Source organism: Fringilla coelebs (assembly GCF_963513975.1).
Source record: "Fringilla coelebs genome assembly, chromosome: Z".
NCBI classification, from domain to species: Eukaryota; Metazoa; Chordata; class Aves; order Passeriformes; family Fringillidae; genus Fringilla; species Fringilla coelebs.
This window is the reverse complement of record NC_140031.1, coordinates 1,121,706-1,140,801: the sequence shown is the minus strand read 5'-3', so window position 1 is coordinate 1,140,801 and position 19,096 is coordinate 1,121,706. Positions and strand designations below refer to the sequence as shown.

Genomic DNA, 19,096 nt, shown 5'->3' with positions numbered 1-19,096 from the left:
AAGGAATTTTTAAAGAAAATAAAAAAAAAAATTAGAGACAACAAAGGAAAATTTATCCTTTCTTTCACATTTAAAAAAAAATAAAACTTGCTAAGAAATATTGTTTGTGAAGGATTCATATGCAAAACCAGCTGCCTAAGGAAAGGTGAGTACCAACCTTTGCTGGGGAGAGTGCCTCTGGGATACAGAGCAAAGCTGGTTAGGAGAAGCAGCTGTAGGGCATCACAGCACCTGGATGTTGTCCAACTCCTCAGACACATCTTAAAAAGTTCCCTGGGTTGATATTTTTAAATTTTTCCTAACAAATGTGTGTTTGGGGTAACTTCAAGCTTTTGAGATTCCTGTTTACTGCAAGCAACACCTGTCACATCAGGGCTCCAGTGAAGCTGGAGCCCATGGACAAGACCCCCGAGCACCAGGCACTGGGATTTGGTTTAGTTTAGTGCCACAGTTGGTATCTTCTCCCTCAAAGAGGTGGGATCTGCCTGGGATCACCTCTCACTTCCTCCCTGCACCGTGCCTTGCTGACACTCACAGCTCCTGTTCTTCTAACACAAGCACATTTTCTGCCAAGGTGCCCTTACAGAAACCCCTTTTACCACAGCTTTGGGAAAGAGGATTTTTCTCTCCTCGAGAATCCACAACTCCCAGCTCAGAGCCATCCACAGCCGGCAGGCTGAAGCCCTCGGGGCTGATCCAGATTTGAGCACCTGAGCCACCACTGCCACCCTGCAGGCACCAAGGGCAGCTCACGGGGCTCTCCACTGATTCCCTGTGCTGCAGGAGGCTTTCCTGTCCCTGCTGGGTGCTCCCTGTGGGAACTCGGCGCACCTCTCCTGACGTCCAGAGCTACCCAGAGAACCCTTGGGGGGCTCGGGAGCCTTGGGATGTTGCCAAAAGTACCTGGTGGCTCTACTTTGACCCTGCAAGAGATGTACCACCTATATGTGGGGATATAGGAATCACTGGTGTTTAAAGGATATAGAAATAGCACAATTACAGGTCAAAGCACAGATTTTAAGATTTTGGTACAGGGGGGTTGGAAAAACGAGACGGAGGGAGTTGGGGCCTGCCACATGGTTCTTCCTCCTTCTTCTTGTCTTCCATTTTCTGTGTGACATAGATATTTTTGATAGGTTTATAGTAAAGGTACACTTAGTAATAAAAATGATAAGTATTGGGGACAAAAGATAAATATAGTTTACGTAGACTTTGTTATAAAAAGATGCGACCGCCCTGTGGGCAGTCAGAGTGCCTTTGGCTGCCTTGCTGGTCAGACCCCGGCTGGGCAGAAAGAAAATTTTTGTAGATAAGAAATAATAAACAACCTTGAAGACCGAACTGGAGAGCCCAGCCTTGTCTTTTGGAGCCCGGGGAGCGAACCCATCTCACCCTTGTCTGGGCAGAGACAAACAACAGCCAGCCCGGACACTCCCTGCCGGGTACCTTGTCGGCGAAGTGCAGGACGATGAAGGAGGTGTTGGACATGCGCGGCTTCTGGAAGTGCTGGCTGGCGGCGTGCCGGTCGTACAGCTTCTGCGCCCAGTTCTGGTCCGTGCCCTTGGGCACCTGCACAGAGGGGACACAGGGGACACTGCCAGGGCCAGGCGCTGCTCGGCGGCCACCTGCCCTCCCGACAAACACACCCAAAACGCCTTTCCAGCAGGAAACACCCAGATCTTGGCTCTGTTCCGGCAGCCGGAACGGCTCTTGCAGGGAATAAAAGGACAAAATGACAAAACGAACCAAACAAATAAAAAACCAAACAAAAATCCAAACCAAAACAACAACCAAAAAAAACCACCCCGAAACAAAAGAGAAAAGCACCCACAAACCCTGAAACAAAACAAAAACAAAGAAAAACCACAAAAACCAAACACCGCAAAACAAAACAAAAAAGCACCCACAAACCCTGAAATAAAAAAGCACCCACAAACCCTGAAACAAAACAAAAATAAAGAAAAAACCCACAAAAAATCCAAACAAAAACTAAAACAGCCACGAAAACAAACAAAACCTAACCAAAAACTAACAAAAACCCAAAATCTCCTCCCAAAAAATAAAACAAAAAATCCCCAAACAAAAAAAGCACCCACGAACCTTGAAACAAACCAAAAACAAAGAAAAACACACACAAAAACAAAAACCAAAACAGCCACAAAAACAAACAAACAAAAACAAAAAAACAACAAAAATCAAAAAAACCCCAAAGGCTCCCCCACAAAAAAAACAAAAAAAAAAATCCCCAAACAAAAAAAAGCACTTACAAACCTTGAAACAAAAAAAAAACCAAACAAAAAAACCCCACAAATAAAACCCAAACAAAACCAAACCAAAAACCCAAAAGTTCCCCCCTGCAAAAAACCAAAAAGCCCCAACAGAAACAAACCCAGAACCAAAAAAACACCCAAAATGAAACAAAATCCCAAATACATACATACACACACACACACACAAACCCCCAGACAACAACAACAAAAAAACCCCAATAATTAAAACAGAAATATTAAGGAAGTGTTTTTACACTTAAGATACATTAACCACTCAGGTATCAACATTATTTTTTAATGCTGTTTTAGGTCATGGAATAATTTCCAGAAACTGCCACGTGAGACCGCACAGATGAAGTTCTGGTTTATCTAACAGTGAAATTGTTCCTCTTGGGGTCTGAGAGCTACCTCTGATGGTGTTCATCCCCATCCCACAAACCACTGCTGAGCACAGCATGGCTGCACAAACACACACACACACACACACACACACAGAGGTTTGGGGGTTTTTAACAAAAAAAAAGGAAAATTGGATATTTAGGTTAGAAAAAGAGATGTTTCAGAAGAAAAGTCTCAGTCAATATTGGAACTTAGATGGGACAAAGCCTAGAAACCACAGAACAACTGGGCAGCAACAGAGAGAGCTCTTGATCATCCATCAGGACTTCACATAGGCCTTTATATGAAAAATGGCAGAGGAAATGGGGACAGAGACCAGGAAGATGGAAAACATGAGACAGGTGAGGAATATTCCTTTATGCTGCTCTGAAACAGCCTTTGATTTCATGACAGCAAACCAAAACACACCAGAAGGGCTTTTGAACACAGGGAGAAGCATCTCCTGCCAATCCCTGTAATGGGGGGGAAATAAATGCAGCAGCCATTCACACAAGCTGTGTTCTCCCACATTTGTTTATACTTTACAATTTTTAAGTTTAGCCAATTAGAGATACACACAGAAATAACACAGGCTATATATAAATATTGAAAGGCACTTAGCTATGCAATTATATACATATTTTATTTATGCAAGGTAAGACTCGCATGTTTAAACGATGGGGTTATATAAATGTAGATGTGTTTCTTTTCATGGATATATTTAATATTTGCATGCAAAAACATCCTTTCTGGGGTATCACTGAGTGCCTCCTGTGCAGGACTAAGCCACAGGTGCAGAGCAGGAGCACTGCAGCCACCCTGAGCCAGATTTATCCTGCACCAGCTCTCTTCCAGGGCATCCACTACGCTGAAAAACCTGCTTATCTTGGAGTTGAACTTCAAAGGCATCGCTCCTGCCTCCCAGAAAGAGGGTTTGCCATACATACCCTGCTCACCATCCTGCAGCCTGGGTATTTTTAGCTGCCTGGGAAGCACCTGATAGGGACCAAGTTCCAAAGATAAAAATTAAGGAGGCCATTATCTCTACTATTATAACAGCTTTTGGTATTACCTTGGCAGTTTGAGGCCCTTAGAGCAACTGAGAAAGTTATTTATGGGCTATCTCACCTTTTTTTTTAGGGGATGGGGAAGAGGAAAGGCGACTGCCTTGCAAGTTTTGTACAAAATCTTCAAACAAGATAAAGCTGATACCAGGAATTGCACAAGGTCACTCTCTGCCTGTGCTCCTCTGTCCTCCCCTGTCACAGGCAGGGTCCCCCCCGCTCTGGATTCACTTCCCCTGGTGCTGCCAGGAGCTCCTGCAACCACAATTACACCCACTGCAGCCAGGGCCAGCCCCACGGGATCTATTCTGCACCCCAGCACCAAGAACCAGGTGAGGAGATGCTTGGAACCACCTGGACTAAAGGCTGGGACTCCAACACCTCCAACAGAAGGACAATTAAGTGGATAGAAGAAAGAAAGATCGATGGTTTAAGGTGAAGGAGGGTAGATTTAGATTAGATATTAGGAAGAAATTCTTCCCTGTGAGGCCCTGGCACAGGTTACCCAGTGAAGCTGTGGCTGCCCCTGGATCCCTGGCAGTGCCCATGGCCAGGCTGGATGGGGCTTGGAGCAACCTGGGACAGTGGAAGGTGTCCCTGCCCATGGCAGGGGGTGGAACTGGATGGGCTTCAAGGTGCCTTCCCACCCAAACCATTCAGGAATTCTGTGATTGAAACCTAATGATCTAAAAGTCAACCCTCTGAAAACACAAACTACTCACATTTTATTTCTTTACTCCTTAGCACTCCAGAACTAGTTAAAGCCTGAAAAGAGAGTGGGCTGCCTCTGCAGAAACACTCCAGAAACACGTTCCCCTGCAAGTGATGTGCCTGACTTTAAAGTCATCAGAGCTGACAGCGTGACGTAGGGGAGGCTGCTCTGCCGCGCATTGGGCAGCCCGCCCCAGAGGAAAGCCCAGGGGTCCAACCTCTGCTCGTGGAGCAGAAATCCCCCCGGACAGGAAGGCCATGTGCTAATTCCTGATGTCCAAAGAACTAACGAGTCCAGACAAGGAAAACACATTTGCTCGGATCCCCAGGTCGGCAGCGATGCACGGAGACAAGCGGGGTGGAAAAGCAGTCGGCCAGAAGGGGAGCGCAGCATTCCTGGCACTTGACAGAAGGACACGGCAAAGGGCAAAGAGCATCTTCTGAACAGCACTAGAAAATGCATTTGGCACATCAGCAGCATAACACGGTGGCAACGTGCCATGGAACACAGAATGGAGCCGCAGAGGAGCTCAAGAACACGAGGGAGTTGGGGGGTTTGGTGAGATACATCCCCCCTTGGCAGCCTCAGCATCAGGCTGCTCCACCAGCAGAAAGATCCCTCACAAATCTGTGACAACTCTGACAAGTGATCATTGGCAGATCATTGATCCCCTAATTTACTATTGTCTGTGGCCATGCTGAATAGAGAAAAGCAGGATGGCTACCCTAATGCAGTGGGATAGCCAGGATAATCACCCAATAATAATCCTGGAATGGGTGTTTTTACCACGTAATTTGAATGAATCCTTGACCACACAAATGAAAGCTATAGCAAAAATTGTGATCAAGGCACAAAAACGGACTCTGGAAATTGCAGGAATGGAACCCCAAAATATTCTTCTCCCACTAACAAAAAACTTTTACAATGGTCATTGCAGAATTCAGACACCTTACAATGGGCATTGTTAAACCTTCCAGGTATTATTAGTACTCATTTTGCCCCTCATGATTTTTTCTTTGCATCAACAGGTGGGAGAACTTTCTTGGCTATCAAAACAGCCTGTAGAAGGCCTCACAGTTTTTACTGTTGCCAGTTAAAAAACTTCGAAAGCAGGCCTTACTTGGCACAGTAGAGGCGAATGGCCCAGTGAAATTCTTGAGGGACCAGGAGATTCTTCACAGCTTTTTGAGTTACATGCTCTTATTAGAGTGTTCAAACAATGGCCCAGTGATCCCATTAACGATGTTTCTGATTCTGTCTATGTAGTAGGTGTTGTTGGCAGCCTCAGCATCAGGCTGCTCCACCAGCAGAAAGATCCCTCACAAATCTTGGACAACGGTGACAACTCTGACAAGGGAACCTTCCCAATCAGCCTGCTCTTGATTGAACCCTTTCGGTTGTACTTAAGTGAAACAGACAGTTTTTCCCATTAATTTGCTCATTCTCACTCCCATGCCAAAGCAAAAGCAAGGAAAGAGTGAGGTAGCAGGACACCTTATGGAGAAACCTGGGCATCCGCAGTAACCTCTGACTGTACTCCCAAACAGAACCACTGAATATCCTGAGCTGGAAGGGACCCGCCAGGACCAGCAATGTCCAGCTCCTGGCTCTGCACAGGACAGCCTGTGCCAGAGTGCATTGTCCAAGGCACTTGGGAAGTGTCTGGAAGACAGGCAGCACGCCCACATGCCATGGAGCTTCAGTCTGAAAACAGGACAGCTCACCCAGCTTTGACAGACTGCATTTCTGAGGGTTTTCTGTTTCCTCTAAGGATAACTTAAATCCTTTGGTAAACCAACCCCAGCTGGCTGCTCCTCAGCAGAGAGTGCAAGTCATTCCACATGTCTCCTCAGAATTCAAAGTCTCCCAAAGTGTGCTGTCCCCTCCATCAAAGTAACTCCCTCCACAAGTGCAACCATACCCTAAATCTATTCCAGATATCCAGCCAATCTTCCCAGAACAGGATTTAGAGAAGACAGCCTCCATCCTTCAGTCCTTCTGACAGGCTCTACTCCTTTCCCAGATTATTTCCCCCTCGGCCCCACGGTGACTGCACCCACCCTGCCCAGCTCACCCAGGGGAGGTTCTCCTGGATGCCCTTCTGCCCTTTCCCACCTCTTTGGGCTCATCAGTTTGTGCTACAGCACATCAGCATCCCACCACTGCGGTGGGCTTGGCCAGAACTTCTTCTGAACAGGAGACACGAACTCTCACTGCTCCTCTGGCATCAGAGCAAAACCAAGAGGTCCTAAAAGCTGCAGATCCAGACAGGTGAAACTCCAGTGCAGAAAACAGGGAAAAGGCTCTTCAAGGACCTCAGGGTTCCTCAGCACAGGACACAGCTCAGAGAGGTTTATAATGGTTCCCAGGCAGACCAAGGATGTAGCAGGACAAAGGACCAAACGAGCTCCAGAAGCCAGCTCCAACCTTAATAATGCTAGAACAGCTTCCACCTCCTATATTACAAAGCTGTTTTTAAAAACCCAAACATAAACATCTCCCCTCTGGAGAGGGATTTTTCACAAAGACATGGAGCAACAGGAGAAGGGGGAATGGCTTCCCACTGCCAGAGGGCAGGATTAGATGGGCTATTGGAAAGGAATTGTCACCTGTGAGTGTGGGGGGTGTCCAAGACCAGGCTGGACTGGGCTTGGAGCAGCCTGGGACCGTGGAAAGGGTGGGGCAGGGGGTGGAGCAGGATGATCTTTAAGGTCTATGCCAAACCATCCTGTGATTCTGTGATTCCAGGATTCTATATCCTAAAGTCTGTTTTAAGAAGTAGGGTTCTTCTCATTAGCTTTCAGCAGGCAGGTTTAGTCCTTAACACTCCAATCCCAGTTCAAGGGCCCTCTCTTTCACTGCCAATTCTTACGTCAATTTTTCCCTAAACAGCAACAAGGCACTCCTGTGACCTACACTTCCTGAACTGCTCCAGCACATACCCAGCCACCTCCTCTCCAACCACACATTAAGGATTAAAAAAAACCCCATACTGTGAAGCGAGAACATTAGTGACAAACCCTCTGCATTTGCACTAACGCTTCATTATGTACCAAATATTCCCCTGGTGCCGTTTCACGTCCCAGAGTGTTTTCATCCTCTGTTAGGTTCTAACAAGGTGGCATGTAATTACCTTATTGTGGTCCCACCCCAGGAGCTGAAACAGTGCCGTGGGGGTGAAGGCTTTCATCCATAAACTGCTGCTTTCAGCTGACAGGTTTTGCTGAAATTTTCATAAATTCTGGAGAACACTTGCAGGTTGTTATAAAAGAGGCGATTACAGGGCCAGTAATAAGGGCCTGTGACTAATGACAGCATCTCCCACTGACAGGTAAACACCCAGATAATTGGCATTTGATGAGAAGGGGGAAGGAATACATCTAGATTTGGGGGTTTGGGGTGGGAAACTTCCCTTATGGTCCTCCCAGCACCCAGGAGACAGTTTGAGCCTGCAGAATTTAACTGGCTTGATAGCACAGAGAGCAGATGAAATGGCCCTGAATATCAAGCAAATAATCTGACCTCTTTCCAAACCAGCACTGGATGAGATGCCGTTTTTAAGGACATTAAATTGAGACTAATTTGTTCTCATTTTTAAGGAGATTTCCTGAGAGCAGATTGAAAAGGGCAAAGCCCCAACTCCGGCTCCCCCACAGACAAAGCCAGTGTCTGTAGCCCAGACCAGGGCTGAGCTCGTGGGATGTGCAGGCTGGGACAGCCCTGCCGTGCCTGGGAAGGCAGCCCTGGTACCTGGAGGGCAGCAAACACCTCTCAGGTCACCCCCCTTCCAGACAAACACAGGTGCTAGATCCTTGCCCAGAGAAACCAGACTGAGCAATGGACCCCAGCCCTTTCCCTCTGGTACAACACAACACTTGTGTTCCTGAGCCGCCAGATCTGTCCTGTGCTCACAGATCCCACTGACCCCACAAGAATTCCTTGGGTCCTTCTTATCACCCTGGTTATGCTGGTGAGGTGGGCCCTTTTATCCACCTCAGCCCTCCCAGCACTTTGTCTCACTCTTCCCTGCCTTTGCTCAGAAACACTCAGGGCCCTCCCACAGTCAGAAAGAAATTCCCTGGCACAGAACACACCCAAGCCTCAATGGAAACCCTTCCTGAGGACAACGTGGGTCACCCCACAGCAACACCAGGCTGAGGCCCCTCAAGGCAGCCAGACCCAGCAGGAAGGCACTCCCCACCCCTTCCAACAGGACATCTCCAGCTTCAAAGAGCTTCAAAACAGGCATCCCAGCTTCCCAAGGAAACCTGCCCTCTGACATTCCTTGTTCCTAGGTATATTTGATTATTCATGGCTGAGCAATGTGTGAACAAGGAGCCCAGCCTTTCTTCTGGATTGTCATCAAGGTTTGCCACTCTGGCTTTTCTTCTCAAATTTCAAACAAGATTTCACTTGGCCAGCATGTGAGAGAGAGAGAGGGCAGAAGACAGCAAACTGCTCTCCAACATCACAACTCTCTAAAGTCTGCACACTAAATGCAATGAGTTTTGCCTTGAAGAGCTGTTGCAAGAAGACAGGTTTCCCCTGGGACAAAATAAGGCTTGAGAGGAGCCCCAGCTCCTTTTGGGCAATGCCAAAGACATCAGGCCTCAGTGGAAGGCTGTCCCTCAGTACAGCCAGGGCAGACAAACGAGGACAGGCTGCACAGAGTGAGCACAGGTTCCCGGGTTTGGAGCAAACACCTGCCCAGGAGGCTCTGAATCTTCCAAACCAAAGCAAATCCCAGCTCAAGCCTACTCTTGCCATGACGGCAGCAGCAACACACATGAAAGGAGATGTTACACACCTGCAAGACACCAGAGATTAAAGCCCATTCTTTGATCTTTTACAGAGACAAAGATGGGTGGAAAGGAGGGAGGTCCTCTTTACCTTGCACTCTTCATCCAGCAGGTCCAGGATGCCCAGCTTGGCCTCTATCAGGTCTATGCAGGGCTGGTTGTCGTAGAAGTCTATGAGAGTCCAGGGGATCCCCTCCTTCATGTACTCTTCTTGCTCCAGCTTAAACACGTGCTGGGAGTGGGGGAAAGCAGAGCCGCTGAGTGTGAGCCCAGCCAGCAGAGCACAGCCCCTTCCCCATCCCTGCTGGAGTTCGGCATTCCATGAGCAAGTCCAGAGGCCACAGAGGCTGTAGGTGCCCTCACATACAGCCTGCACATTCACACAGCCCATTTTCCTGGCCAGGAAAACAAAACCACCCCTCTGGGAAACCACGGCACAGGGAAAACAGGGCCAGAAATGACTTTCACTACAAAATGACTGAAGCTGTCACTGCCACAGCGAGGTGGGGGCCGTACACTGGTGAGGCAGTGACACATCTATCTCCTGGGCTGACAAAATCCTCCTCTGCTCTACGGCTCTGCTGATTAAAGCAGTGACCCGAAGCAGGTTCACAAGCTGGGAGCCCAGCCAGGGCTGGGAGCCCGTGTCCCCATCTGCGAGCACAAAGAGCGCCCATCATCCCGCAGGGATATCAGCAGCAGCATCTGACTGACTCAGGGACACTTCTACTGAAAATTCTCATTCAAAAGAACCTATAATAAAAAAATCTTTGCGAGGCTTACGTATCTCAGACCTCTGCCCAAGCAGATAAATTGTCTCTGGCTATTTCTGAGATACTCCACAGCATATTAAAAAATGATTTTTCAAATGCACTTTTTTTCCCCCTTCAAAGATAGCTTTTTAAAATCTCTTCAAACATGTCATCTCAGAGCTTGAATTTATAAGCTTCAGAAGTGATAGTTAGACATACCAAGTAAGATATGAATAGTGCAAAAATACAATCCACAATTTACTTTTCATTTTTAGCAGCAGTGATCTATCTGATGCATTAGATAGACTGCAAATGTTCATGTCTGTGCATAAGATATGGCTTCAAAGGGCCAAACTAATCTGCAGTACTTAAATGCTCAATCTTAACGAGTTTTCCCCTGTATCCTGAAATTAACAGTATTTTTTTCCCTACTTACAACTGAAGCAGAAGACAACTCCTTACTGGTTTCCATTTCCAGTAAAGGTAAATGCTTGTTTCTAATAAAATAGGAAAAATTCTGGGTTTTGTGAGGCATGTCCAAGTGAAAACGGGGGAGGGGAGGTGTCTCCAGTTCTGTTATTTAATACAGAGTTTTCATCTCACAGGTTGAAAGCCATCCTTAATGGGAAGGTTTCCACACCCATAACTTATTTTAATTCACACAGGAAATCAGCATGAGACCACCCAGGTTTTGTTTCAGGATTGAAACAGCACTGAGAAAAAGGCAGATTTCATACTTATTCAGAGAAATACGTGAGCCTTTGCACAGACCACGTGCAAATCCATCGGAATATCTAGAACCACTACAGTGAAATGTCTGGGAGAGGGGCATCCCAAGGATGCCCATGACCTGTCCAGGCTGCAGGGGAATGCTGCAGAGCAGAAGCCAGACACACCACAATCCTGCCTAGTTACATTTTCTGCTCGGTTTTATGGAAACTTTCCAAGCTGACCTTACCGAGTTGAACTGCTGCTGGAGCTTTTCGTTGGCATAGTTGATACAGAACTGTTCAAAGCTATTCACTTCAAAAGTTTCGAACCTGCAAAGCAATGAATAAATCAGCATTAGGCGTTGCTTTGTCTCAAAATCTTCTTTTTTTATTTTATTTTTTTTATTTTTCCTACAACGGTGCCATCCATGTGACGGGGAACACTCAACCCTCCTTTCCGCTCCTGCTACCCTGAATTTACACATTTTTCCTCAAAACATCTTTCTTTCCTTGGCACAACTCAAGGGATTCAAGAGGTCCCTCCTGGTACACACGAATGAGACATTTGGCACGACTGCAGCTTCCTGCCCATCAGCTCTGTCTGAGACAGGATATGTAACTGCCTCTCCTGGGGAAAAATATTATGAAATATTAAGTTCCAAATACATTCACTGCAAAGGTGATGAAGAAACAGTAGCTGCTGTCTTAAAAGACCCAGCGTGCTACGTTTAATGGAATTTAATAGAGCAGAAAAAAGAAGGTATTAAATTTGTAATTATAGCTTCTGTACTGCATCCCTGTTAGCACAAAAATTAGACACACGTGAGTAAGCAACTTCTGGAAGGGAGGAGGGGAAAAATGGTGATTTCAGCTCCAGCTCCACGTTCCTTAGAGGGTCCTTGGCGCTGGGCTCTGTGATCCAGGACTTCCACAGCCAAAACCTTATCTTACCCTGCCACAGATCAGCTCCAAAAGAGGCCTAAAAATAGCTTCTTAGTCACAATTAGAAAGGAAAAAATATGCAGTTTTAGTAAGACAGACTACAGGTAAGGATCAGGGAGCCAGCAGAGCCCCTGGGGCTGAAGCACACAACACCCAAGGACAGGCACAGGGAGCCAGGATTGCTCTCACAACCCAAAGAGGGTATTTTGAGCTACCACTGGGAATTGTGTGTTTTATATTTCTATTTTTAAGGCACAGTTGGAAGGGGGAAGGGAAAAAAGAAGTCTTTGACACATGACTGTAAGGATTAAACCAAGGGGAGAAGTGGGAAGGCTTCCTGCGTTCAGTGAGTAAGCTGCTGTAATGATAAATATGTGACTAAATAATTGTTCGGGTAATAGGCGCTGTAGGAGCTGGCAGAACAGTCTTTAAACACTGAATGAATGAATGAAGCCCTTTCTTTCCAGCCTCTCTTCCTCAAAATAATCAGCACTTCTGCCACTTCCTGAGGACCACCCTGCTGTTACCCAGGCGATGCAGTTGCTCCCCGGGTACTTCCAGGTGACAATGCCATCACCACACAAAATGCCAGAGTCCCTGGGGAAATGCAATGCCAGATGGGAAAAGGGGAATGGGAGAAATGAGCTGGTTTTGTGCTTTTTTCACCCCCACAGCCCTTGAGGAAACCTGGGACTGCTTTCCCTCTGTGTGCCCAGCACTGCCCCCGCAGCTGGTGCCCCCTGTGCCAAGCAGAGGATGCTTAACCCATCCCCCTCCCAAAACCTGGGCTTGACAGTCCTTAATGCAACAGAATCTGGTGCCTGGGACAACAAATGGTGACACTAAAGACGTGTTGTGGCCCTCAGTGGTGGATGTGTCCCTGGAGAGCCCCCTCTGCGCTTGATCTCGGTGGTGTGGCTGAGCCAATCTGCGCCTCCAGCCCTTGCCACTCCAGGAATGTGGCATCCCAGGACTCCTTGGAAATACCAGCTGCTGCAGGCATGACCACAGCAACAGGGCAAGGAAAGATTTAATTGAAACATGGATGGAGAGGCACAGCGAGCTAGGTGGGAAAAGGCAATGAGGGCAGGAGTGTATGAGAAAAAGAAATCGGAGTGGAAACTTCTCCCCTTCTGAGACACCAGATGTGATTTATGAACCCTCCCAGTGAGTGCCAGCCAGGGGCAGAGCTGCTGCACAACTCCAGCTCCGAGGGAGATCTCACAAAGTTGCTAATTAAGGGAGCCTACTAGCACAATTTGCTAATTGACAAAGCAGATTAGTCGCCAGCCCTACGTGTGTGCACGCCAGGAGGCCCTACCTGCTCAGAGTGACTGAGCACTGAGGGCTACATCCTGATGGGGAAAGCAGAACAGTGCCTGTTGGCTCTCTACCCATTTTAGTGCACTGTAATTTGGTGGAAAAAAATAAACATATTCACCACTCCAGCCCATCGCTGAGGCTCCCTGGAAGGCACATCCAGCCTGGGGACAGCTCTTGTAAGTAGATTTTTCAAGGGGTAAACGCTGCATTTTGGTTTTTCTGCTGCTCCCCATTCTGCTGGTCTCTCCTAAGTCCTCTGAAGCACCAAGGTTTGTAGTGAAATATTTAAAGTTCATGAATAAGTCCAGCACACAGCTGGCTGCCTGGGTGTTCACATTTCACATGGCAAACAAGAGGGGGAACAAGCCATCCCCACCAAGTCCAGGAGTGCCACATGAATCCACTCTTCTGACTGACTTCAGTACTGGTGCTACAGCAAATAACACCACTTCAATAAATACAGAAAGGCTTTCAGTGATGCATCCTCTCACCTCAGTGTTAACAGAGAATTAAGGATGCAAAGTCGAGCACTAGAAAATTTGAATAAAAACCCTGCACCTTCTGCACGCCCTGTTTGGATCCCATCCCTAGAAATCCCGCCCAGAGGGACAGTCCTCCCCCAGGAGCACTGGGACAGAAGCTCTGAGGATGTCAAGGATGTGCTGTGAAGCTGCTGCAGGCTGCCTGCCTTTCCAGCTCAACCCCTCTCCCAAAGGAAGGGACAGAACAACATCCATTTGGGAAAAAAAATCTGATAGTTAGAAAAATGCATTAAAGCTCAAATAACACATGAGTTAGGAGAACCAAACCACTTTAAAGTTCAGCAGAGTCAGGCTATCATCACCCATATTCCCCACATTGTAAATTACTCAGCATTTAGACAGCAACACCCATTTACAGAAGGGATTCATGGCCATTTTAGGACACTGGACTCCCACAAGCATTTCAGCCAACAATATGGACAGCTTCCCCTGAAAATCTGCCTCTTCAGGAGGACCTGCAGGTCCTTGTGGAAAAGCCCTGCTGGTGTCACCAGCACTGGACAGACGGCTCAGGGAGGTTTTTCTTCCACACTAAAAATTTTCAGCCCAACTTAATCTTTCATGAGCCTTATCCTCAAGCCTCTTTTCCTTCAGATTTATGAAAGTCTGATCTTCTAACTCAGGCATCCAGTTTTCTCTCTGGACCCACCATCACACACAGGGCTCCGTCTAAAAGCTTTATTTATCATACTCCAGCCTGCAGAAGTTTCTGTGGGGGAAAACAGCTTCTCTATCTCATAGAAAAGAGATGGGAAACAGCTTCTCTATTTCATACAGCCCTTGAACCAGACTGTGCCATATTTAAAATCTTCCCAAGCGAGCCCAGAAACTTACAAACCAGGGAGAGCAACCTCATCACCTCAAGTCACCCCGCTGAAATCCCAAACCAAAGAGAACTGTGTGGCTATCACCTCGATAGCAGGGCTCCTGCAAACCTTGGCACATGACAGCAGCTGTGGATGGAGACCAGCAACCAGCGGGGCTGCCCTGCTGCTCCCAGCACTTTCTGGCATCCTTTCTGCTGCTGTGCTTGTCCAGATGTCAAAGCTATCATCCCAAGCACCAGTAGCTATAGAAACTTTGTACACAAGACCCAGTTCCAGCAACTGTGTAGGTGTTATAGCCCTAAAGTCACACTGCTTTTTTGTTCTGATCCAGAGCTGTTTTGGCAGGATTTCATTCTGAGCTTGAGGTTCTCCTAGAGCTGACAGACCTTCAGAGGACACGGGATTTGGGGCTGAGCAAGCACAGTGACTGCCCTGGGTTAGGGACTGGCTCCTGGAGCAGCTGAAACCTGTGCATTCCACCTTCCCCTCCAAAACAGGAGCAATTCAGCACCTGAATGTGGTAAGGGAGAACAGGAGACCACTGCTGTCCCACTGAGAACCACAGAATCCCAGAAGGGTTTTGTGTTGCAAGGGACTTTTAAGTGTCATCCAGGGACACCCCCCACTGTCCCAGGTTGCTCCAAGTGCCATCTAACCTGGCCTTGCATGGACCTGCCAGCCCACCTGGGACTTCTCTCTTGCCCTTGCTGCCCAGAGACACACACACACACACACCAAAAAAAAAAGAAAGGGGTGTTGGAAAAATGGAAGGTAAAACCCAAACCTACCAGTCCTCTTTCCTTTTCCACAAATGGAGGGTAAAACCCAAACCTACCAGTCCTCTTTCCTTTTCCACCCCACAACTGACAGAATACCTTCCTTTCTCCTCCATCTTTTGCTTCTTTGCAGCACTTCAGCTAAAATGAGCTCAGACAACTCTCACAGCCCTCTTCTATCACCACTCAGGATGACAAACCAGGCAGTGATGGGTACCAGAACAATTTTAAAGTAGCTCATTGCCCCTGAGGGCACAGTCTGCAAGTTTTGCAAGAGCTTTTTGCACCTGACACACCTGACATCCCCACCACAGGTTCCCAAGCTCCTCTGAAAGCTCTGCCTGCACCAGGGCCCTGCAGCAGTGGCTTCACAGATGAAGTGCAGGAGTGCCCTCAAACCCCACAGCAAGATGAGGCAGACTTTGCCCTCCACAGCAGCTCCTTTACCCCAGCTCATCTTTAAGGCTGTTTTGAACAGCACAGGAGACAGGAACTCCAGATGGGAAAGGCACGGGAGGTAAACCCCAGAACCCGGGGCTCACACAGACCATTTTGCGCTGAAGGCTGCACACCCTGAAGGAGGCTCAGAACTGCAAACCACACAGCACTTTTTTTGTGCTCCTCTCCATCATCCCCACCACCTGCCCCCAGACGTGTGCCTTGCAAGAAGGGCAAGACAAGCCACGCAGGAGGCCCTGGGCAGCGCGGGGAGCTGGGGAGGCGCCTACCCGTAGATGTCGAGCACGCCGATGAAGGAGTGCTGCTTCACAGTGGTGTGCAGGGCCTTGTTGACGTGCTGCACGATCCAGTTGAAGAGCTGGGCGTAGATGTGCTTGGCCAGGGCGTTCCTGGCGTTCACCACCTGGTGCAGGGACATGCTCTTCACGTAGGTCTCGGCCGTGGTGACCAGCTTGCGGTGGCAGAGCCAGTGCTGCATCTGGCTGTGCTCCACGCCCAGCAGGCTGCAGAAGCTGCTCAGGTGCTCGTCCTCGCTCTGGGAGGGAGGGGGGGGGACCAGAAGTGAGGTCAGCAGGTTGGTGACACCCCAAAGGGGCATTTTAACACCCAAGGTCACAGCCCTGCGCAGGGAATGGTGGGGTTTTGTACCTGCCTAGGGAAAGCTGTGTCCCTGTGGGGGACAGGAGTGTGACTGCAGTGACACCCATCCAGCTGTGGGAGTCCTCAGGGACAGGGCGGGACAGCTCACAGGAGCTCTGGGTGGTGGCACCAAGGCTTGGCCCTGCTCGGGTTATCCTTGAGCTCTCAGCTTTCACAAAGAGCACATTTCCACAGGAAAAAGAATTCTCCACCTCCTCAAGCTGCAGCTGCACCCTGCCCCAGAGTGACCCTGGTTATGCCTCAGACTAAAGCTTAGGGTATGCCAGGACACCGTGCCTTTTACAAAACACCTCCATCCTGAATAGCAAAGCTGTAAATCGTGCATTACCAGAAGGGCTTTGCACAATTAATAAAATGAAACATGAACTTCATTTTCTTTAGTGCAATGTATTTCCCCCCTCTGAAATTAAGACAAAGCAGTTCTGAGTCTCTATTATGGTCAGGTAGCAGGCTCTGCCTTTTGGAAAACGAGAAAACAATTTCCCCTTCCCCTATGTAATAATACATATCTATAGGAAGTAAATTGTTTCCAGCTAGGTAAGTTTACTTAGAAATGCTGGATAGGGTTGGGGATGCAGAAAGGAAAAGTGCATTTTACAAGAATTCTAGGATGTTTTATTGCTACAATACCTTTTTGACCAGAGTCAAGGTTGTACCAGAACTGATTTAATACCTTGCAATTATATTTGGAGGTAATTAAACAACATGAGCTTCATTAACAGAGCTCAACATCGTTGAAGCAGGCAGCCTTCACATATTCATGTTGCCAAATATCAAGTAAATTACCTCTAGCATCTCACACTGAACACCACATTATCTCTAGGGTAACACTGAAGTGTGTGCAGAACCCTTTTAATACTTTAATTAGGAACAAACGACCCAGCCTGGGATGCAATGATAATTTACAGGACAGTATTTTCCAGATAATTGCTTTACTTTTCCCCACCTCTGAACAAACACAGAAACAGAAAAACTGCCTCTAAGGCATCTTAAGCGTTACTTATTTTTGCTAATTAACCCCGCAGTGCTCCTTTGGCCACATTACAAGCAGCAGCTCCATGGCTTTGCCTGCAGGAAAGTGGTTGTAAAGCATCACACTGTGTGCTGGTGTCACCATCAGTGTCACAAGTCCCCAAGACCCTGCACTGGGTGCTCTAAGGAAGCAGGAAGAGCCAAGGTGGGTTGGGATGTCAGGGATGCAGCAATTTTATAACAACCTCACTTGCAGGCTGGCTAGAGAGGAGGAATGATGCACTATTTCCCAGGGCAAACAAAGCAACTAGGAACTTCTGATGTGTTTTCCAAAAAAGGCCAAGAAAACAGGAGGAAGAGGGCTTTCTGGGCAGGGACATGAGCACAGCCTGACTCCTGAGCACACCAAGCTCCCCACCTGCCTGCTCCCGAGGGTGACCTACCGATATACTGCAGACCTCCCCATCTCGTTCCCCTTGGATCTTCAGGTTCCCCAGGTGCAGAATGGCAGCAATTATCCTAAAAATGGTCATCTGGTGAGACTCCTTCACTCCTGCGGGAACAAGTGATAGCTGATTGTCACAAAGGAAAATGAAACACCATTTTAAGTTTATTTGGAGGTGCCTGCAGTGTTTTATTTCCTTCCGAGGCAATTGGTTTTCAGAATCGTGAGGCTTCTTCCAGTAAATACACCACAAACTCTCAATTTTAACACGGGTGGGTTTAATGCACACAAACCCAAGGATGCTGCTCCACAGTGATCAAACAGGATCAGAGTGACAGGGGTGCTGCAGCTTCCAAAGAACAAGGAGTTGCTCCTCTGTCATCAGAGTCTGCTGACAGCCAAAGCACACAAATTACAAATGACACTTGTTGCCAACGTCCCACAAAAAGAAGGGAAAATTAAAGCCCTGCACAACGCCTCCACACTGGTGGCACAGCTGGAGGCAGCAAGTCACCAGGGAGGAGATGGGGAGTTCTGTCTTACCCTCCCCAGTGTCTCCACAAGAGACACTTGTGGGTCTTTACTGGGGGTGTAAGGTGTTATTGCTTCATATATTTTATTTATATATTGCTTTATCTATTTTTCTTTACAGGCATCCCAGCAGGAGCTTTGCTCAGCAGCAGCCCACACATGGCCTTCTTGCCATATCTTGCATTTTTTTTAACATCCCTGCTGGGTTTCTGTGTCCCTTTTGTGCTCAGGGCTGGCGTCCTCATTATCCACCCAAGGTCTGAGACATCACCTGCTGGTTTCTGAATTATCCAGAGCCTCCCTTGCTCTCTCTCTCAGGACTTTTCTGTTATCAGCACAGTGAGAAATGTTTCAAGGTTACTAAAAGGAGCAATGCTCTGCTCTTACTCAGAACTCTTAACTGGAGTTAAGCCTGGCTAGGACTGGGAATTGGCAGACAAATTTGACTTCTTCTTACACACAAAAAGGCAAGACTGGAAACTGTAGTAGCAATTTCACCAGGCCATGAAGAGAAGCAGAGCTGGGAAACACTGAAGGAAGATGAGGAAAAGCAGAGAGAGGAGCACGTGAAGAACAGAAAATCATCATCAGACTGGCCCCAGAGGAAGATGCTCTCACAGGGCTTCCCAGGGACCAGCAAGGAGACAGGGGAGCTGCTTGGGGAGCCAGAGAAGGGGACCAAAGAGAGACTGCACGGGCCAGGGGGATGGGGGGAGAGTTCTCTGGGGATTGCAGTCCTGTGGGCAAGTTTGGAGCAACCAGGAATTGCATTTTTTCAGTAGTTAACAGAACTCACACAAGCTGAATAAGAGGAGGGTAAAGATAAGACACCAAAGAGAAAGAGGTGAGGCCCATCTAAAACACAAAGGGGACAAATTTTGGGGAAACAAGTGCAGTTCTACAGCTTGTAGTGAGTCCCCACACTCACTGCAGG

At 47.8% G+C, this 19,096-nt stretch overlaps 1 protein-coding gene across 1 annotated transcript in view; it reads right to left on the bottom strand.

Moving 5' to 3' along the window:
- The window catches only part of MYO5B (myosin VB), a gene marked incomplete at its 5' end in the record, with an annotated part of 144,200 nt that overhangs the window by 67,510 nt on the left and 57,594 nt on the right, over nt 1-19,096 (bottom strand). The window contains 5 exons of the mRNA XM_084224607.1: nt 1,447-1,569; nt 9,315-9,455; nt 10,934-11,015; nt 15,824-16,089; nt 17,630-17,739. Coding sequence (XP_084080733.1) covers nt 1,447-1,569; nt 9,315-9,455; nt 10,934-11,015; nt 15,824-16,089; nt 17,630-17,739 — 722 coding nt within the window. The remainder of the gene's footprint in view (nt 1-1,446; nt 1,570-9,314; nt 9,456-10,933; nt 11,016-15,823; nt 16,090-17,629; nt 17,740-19,096) is intronic.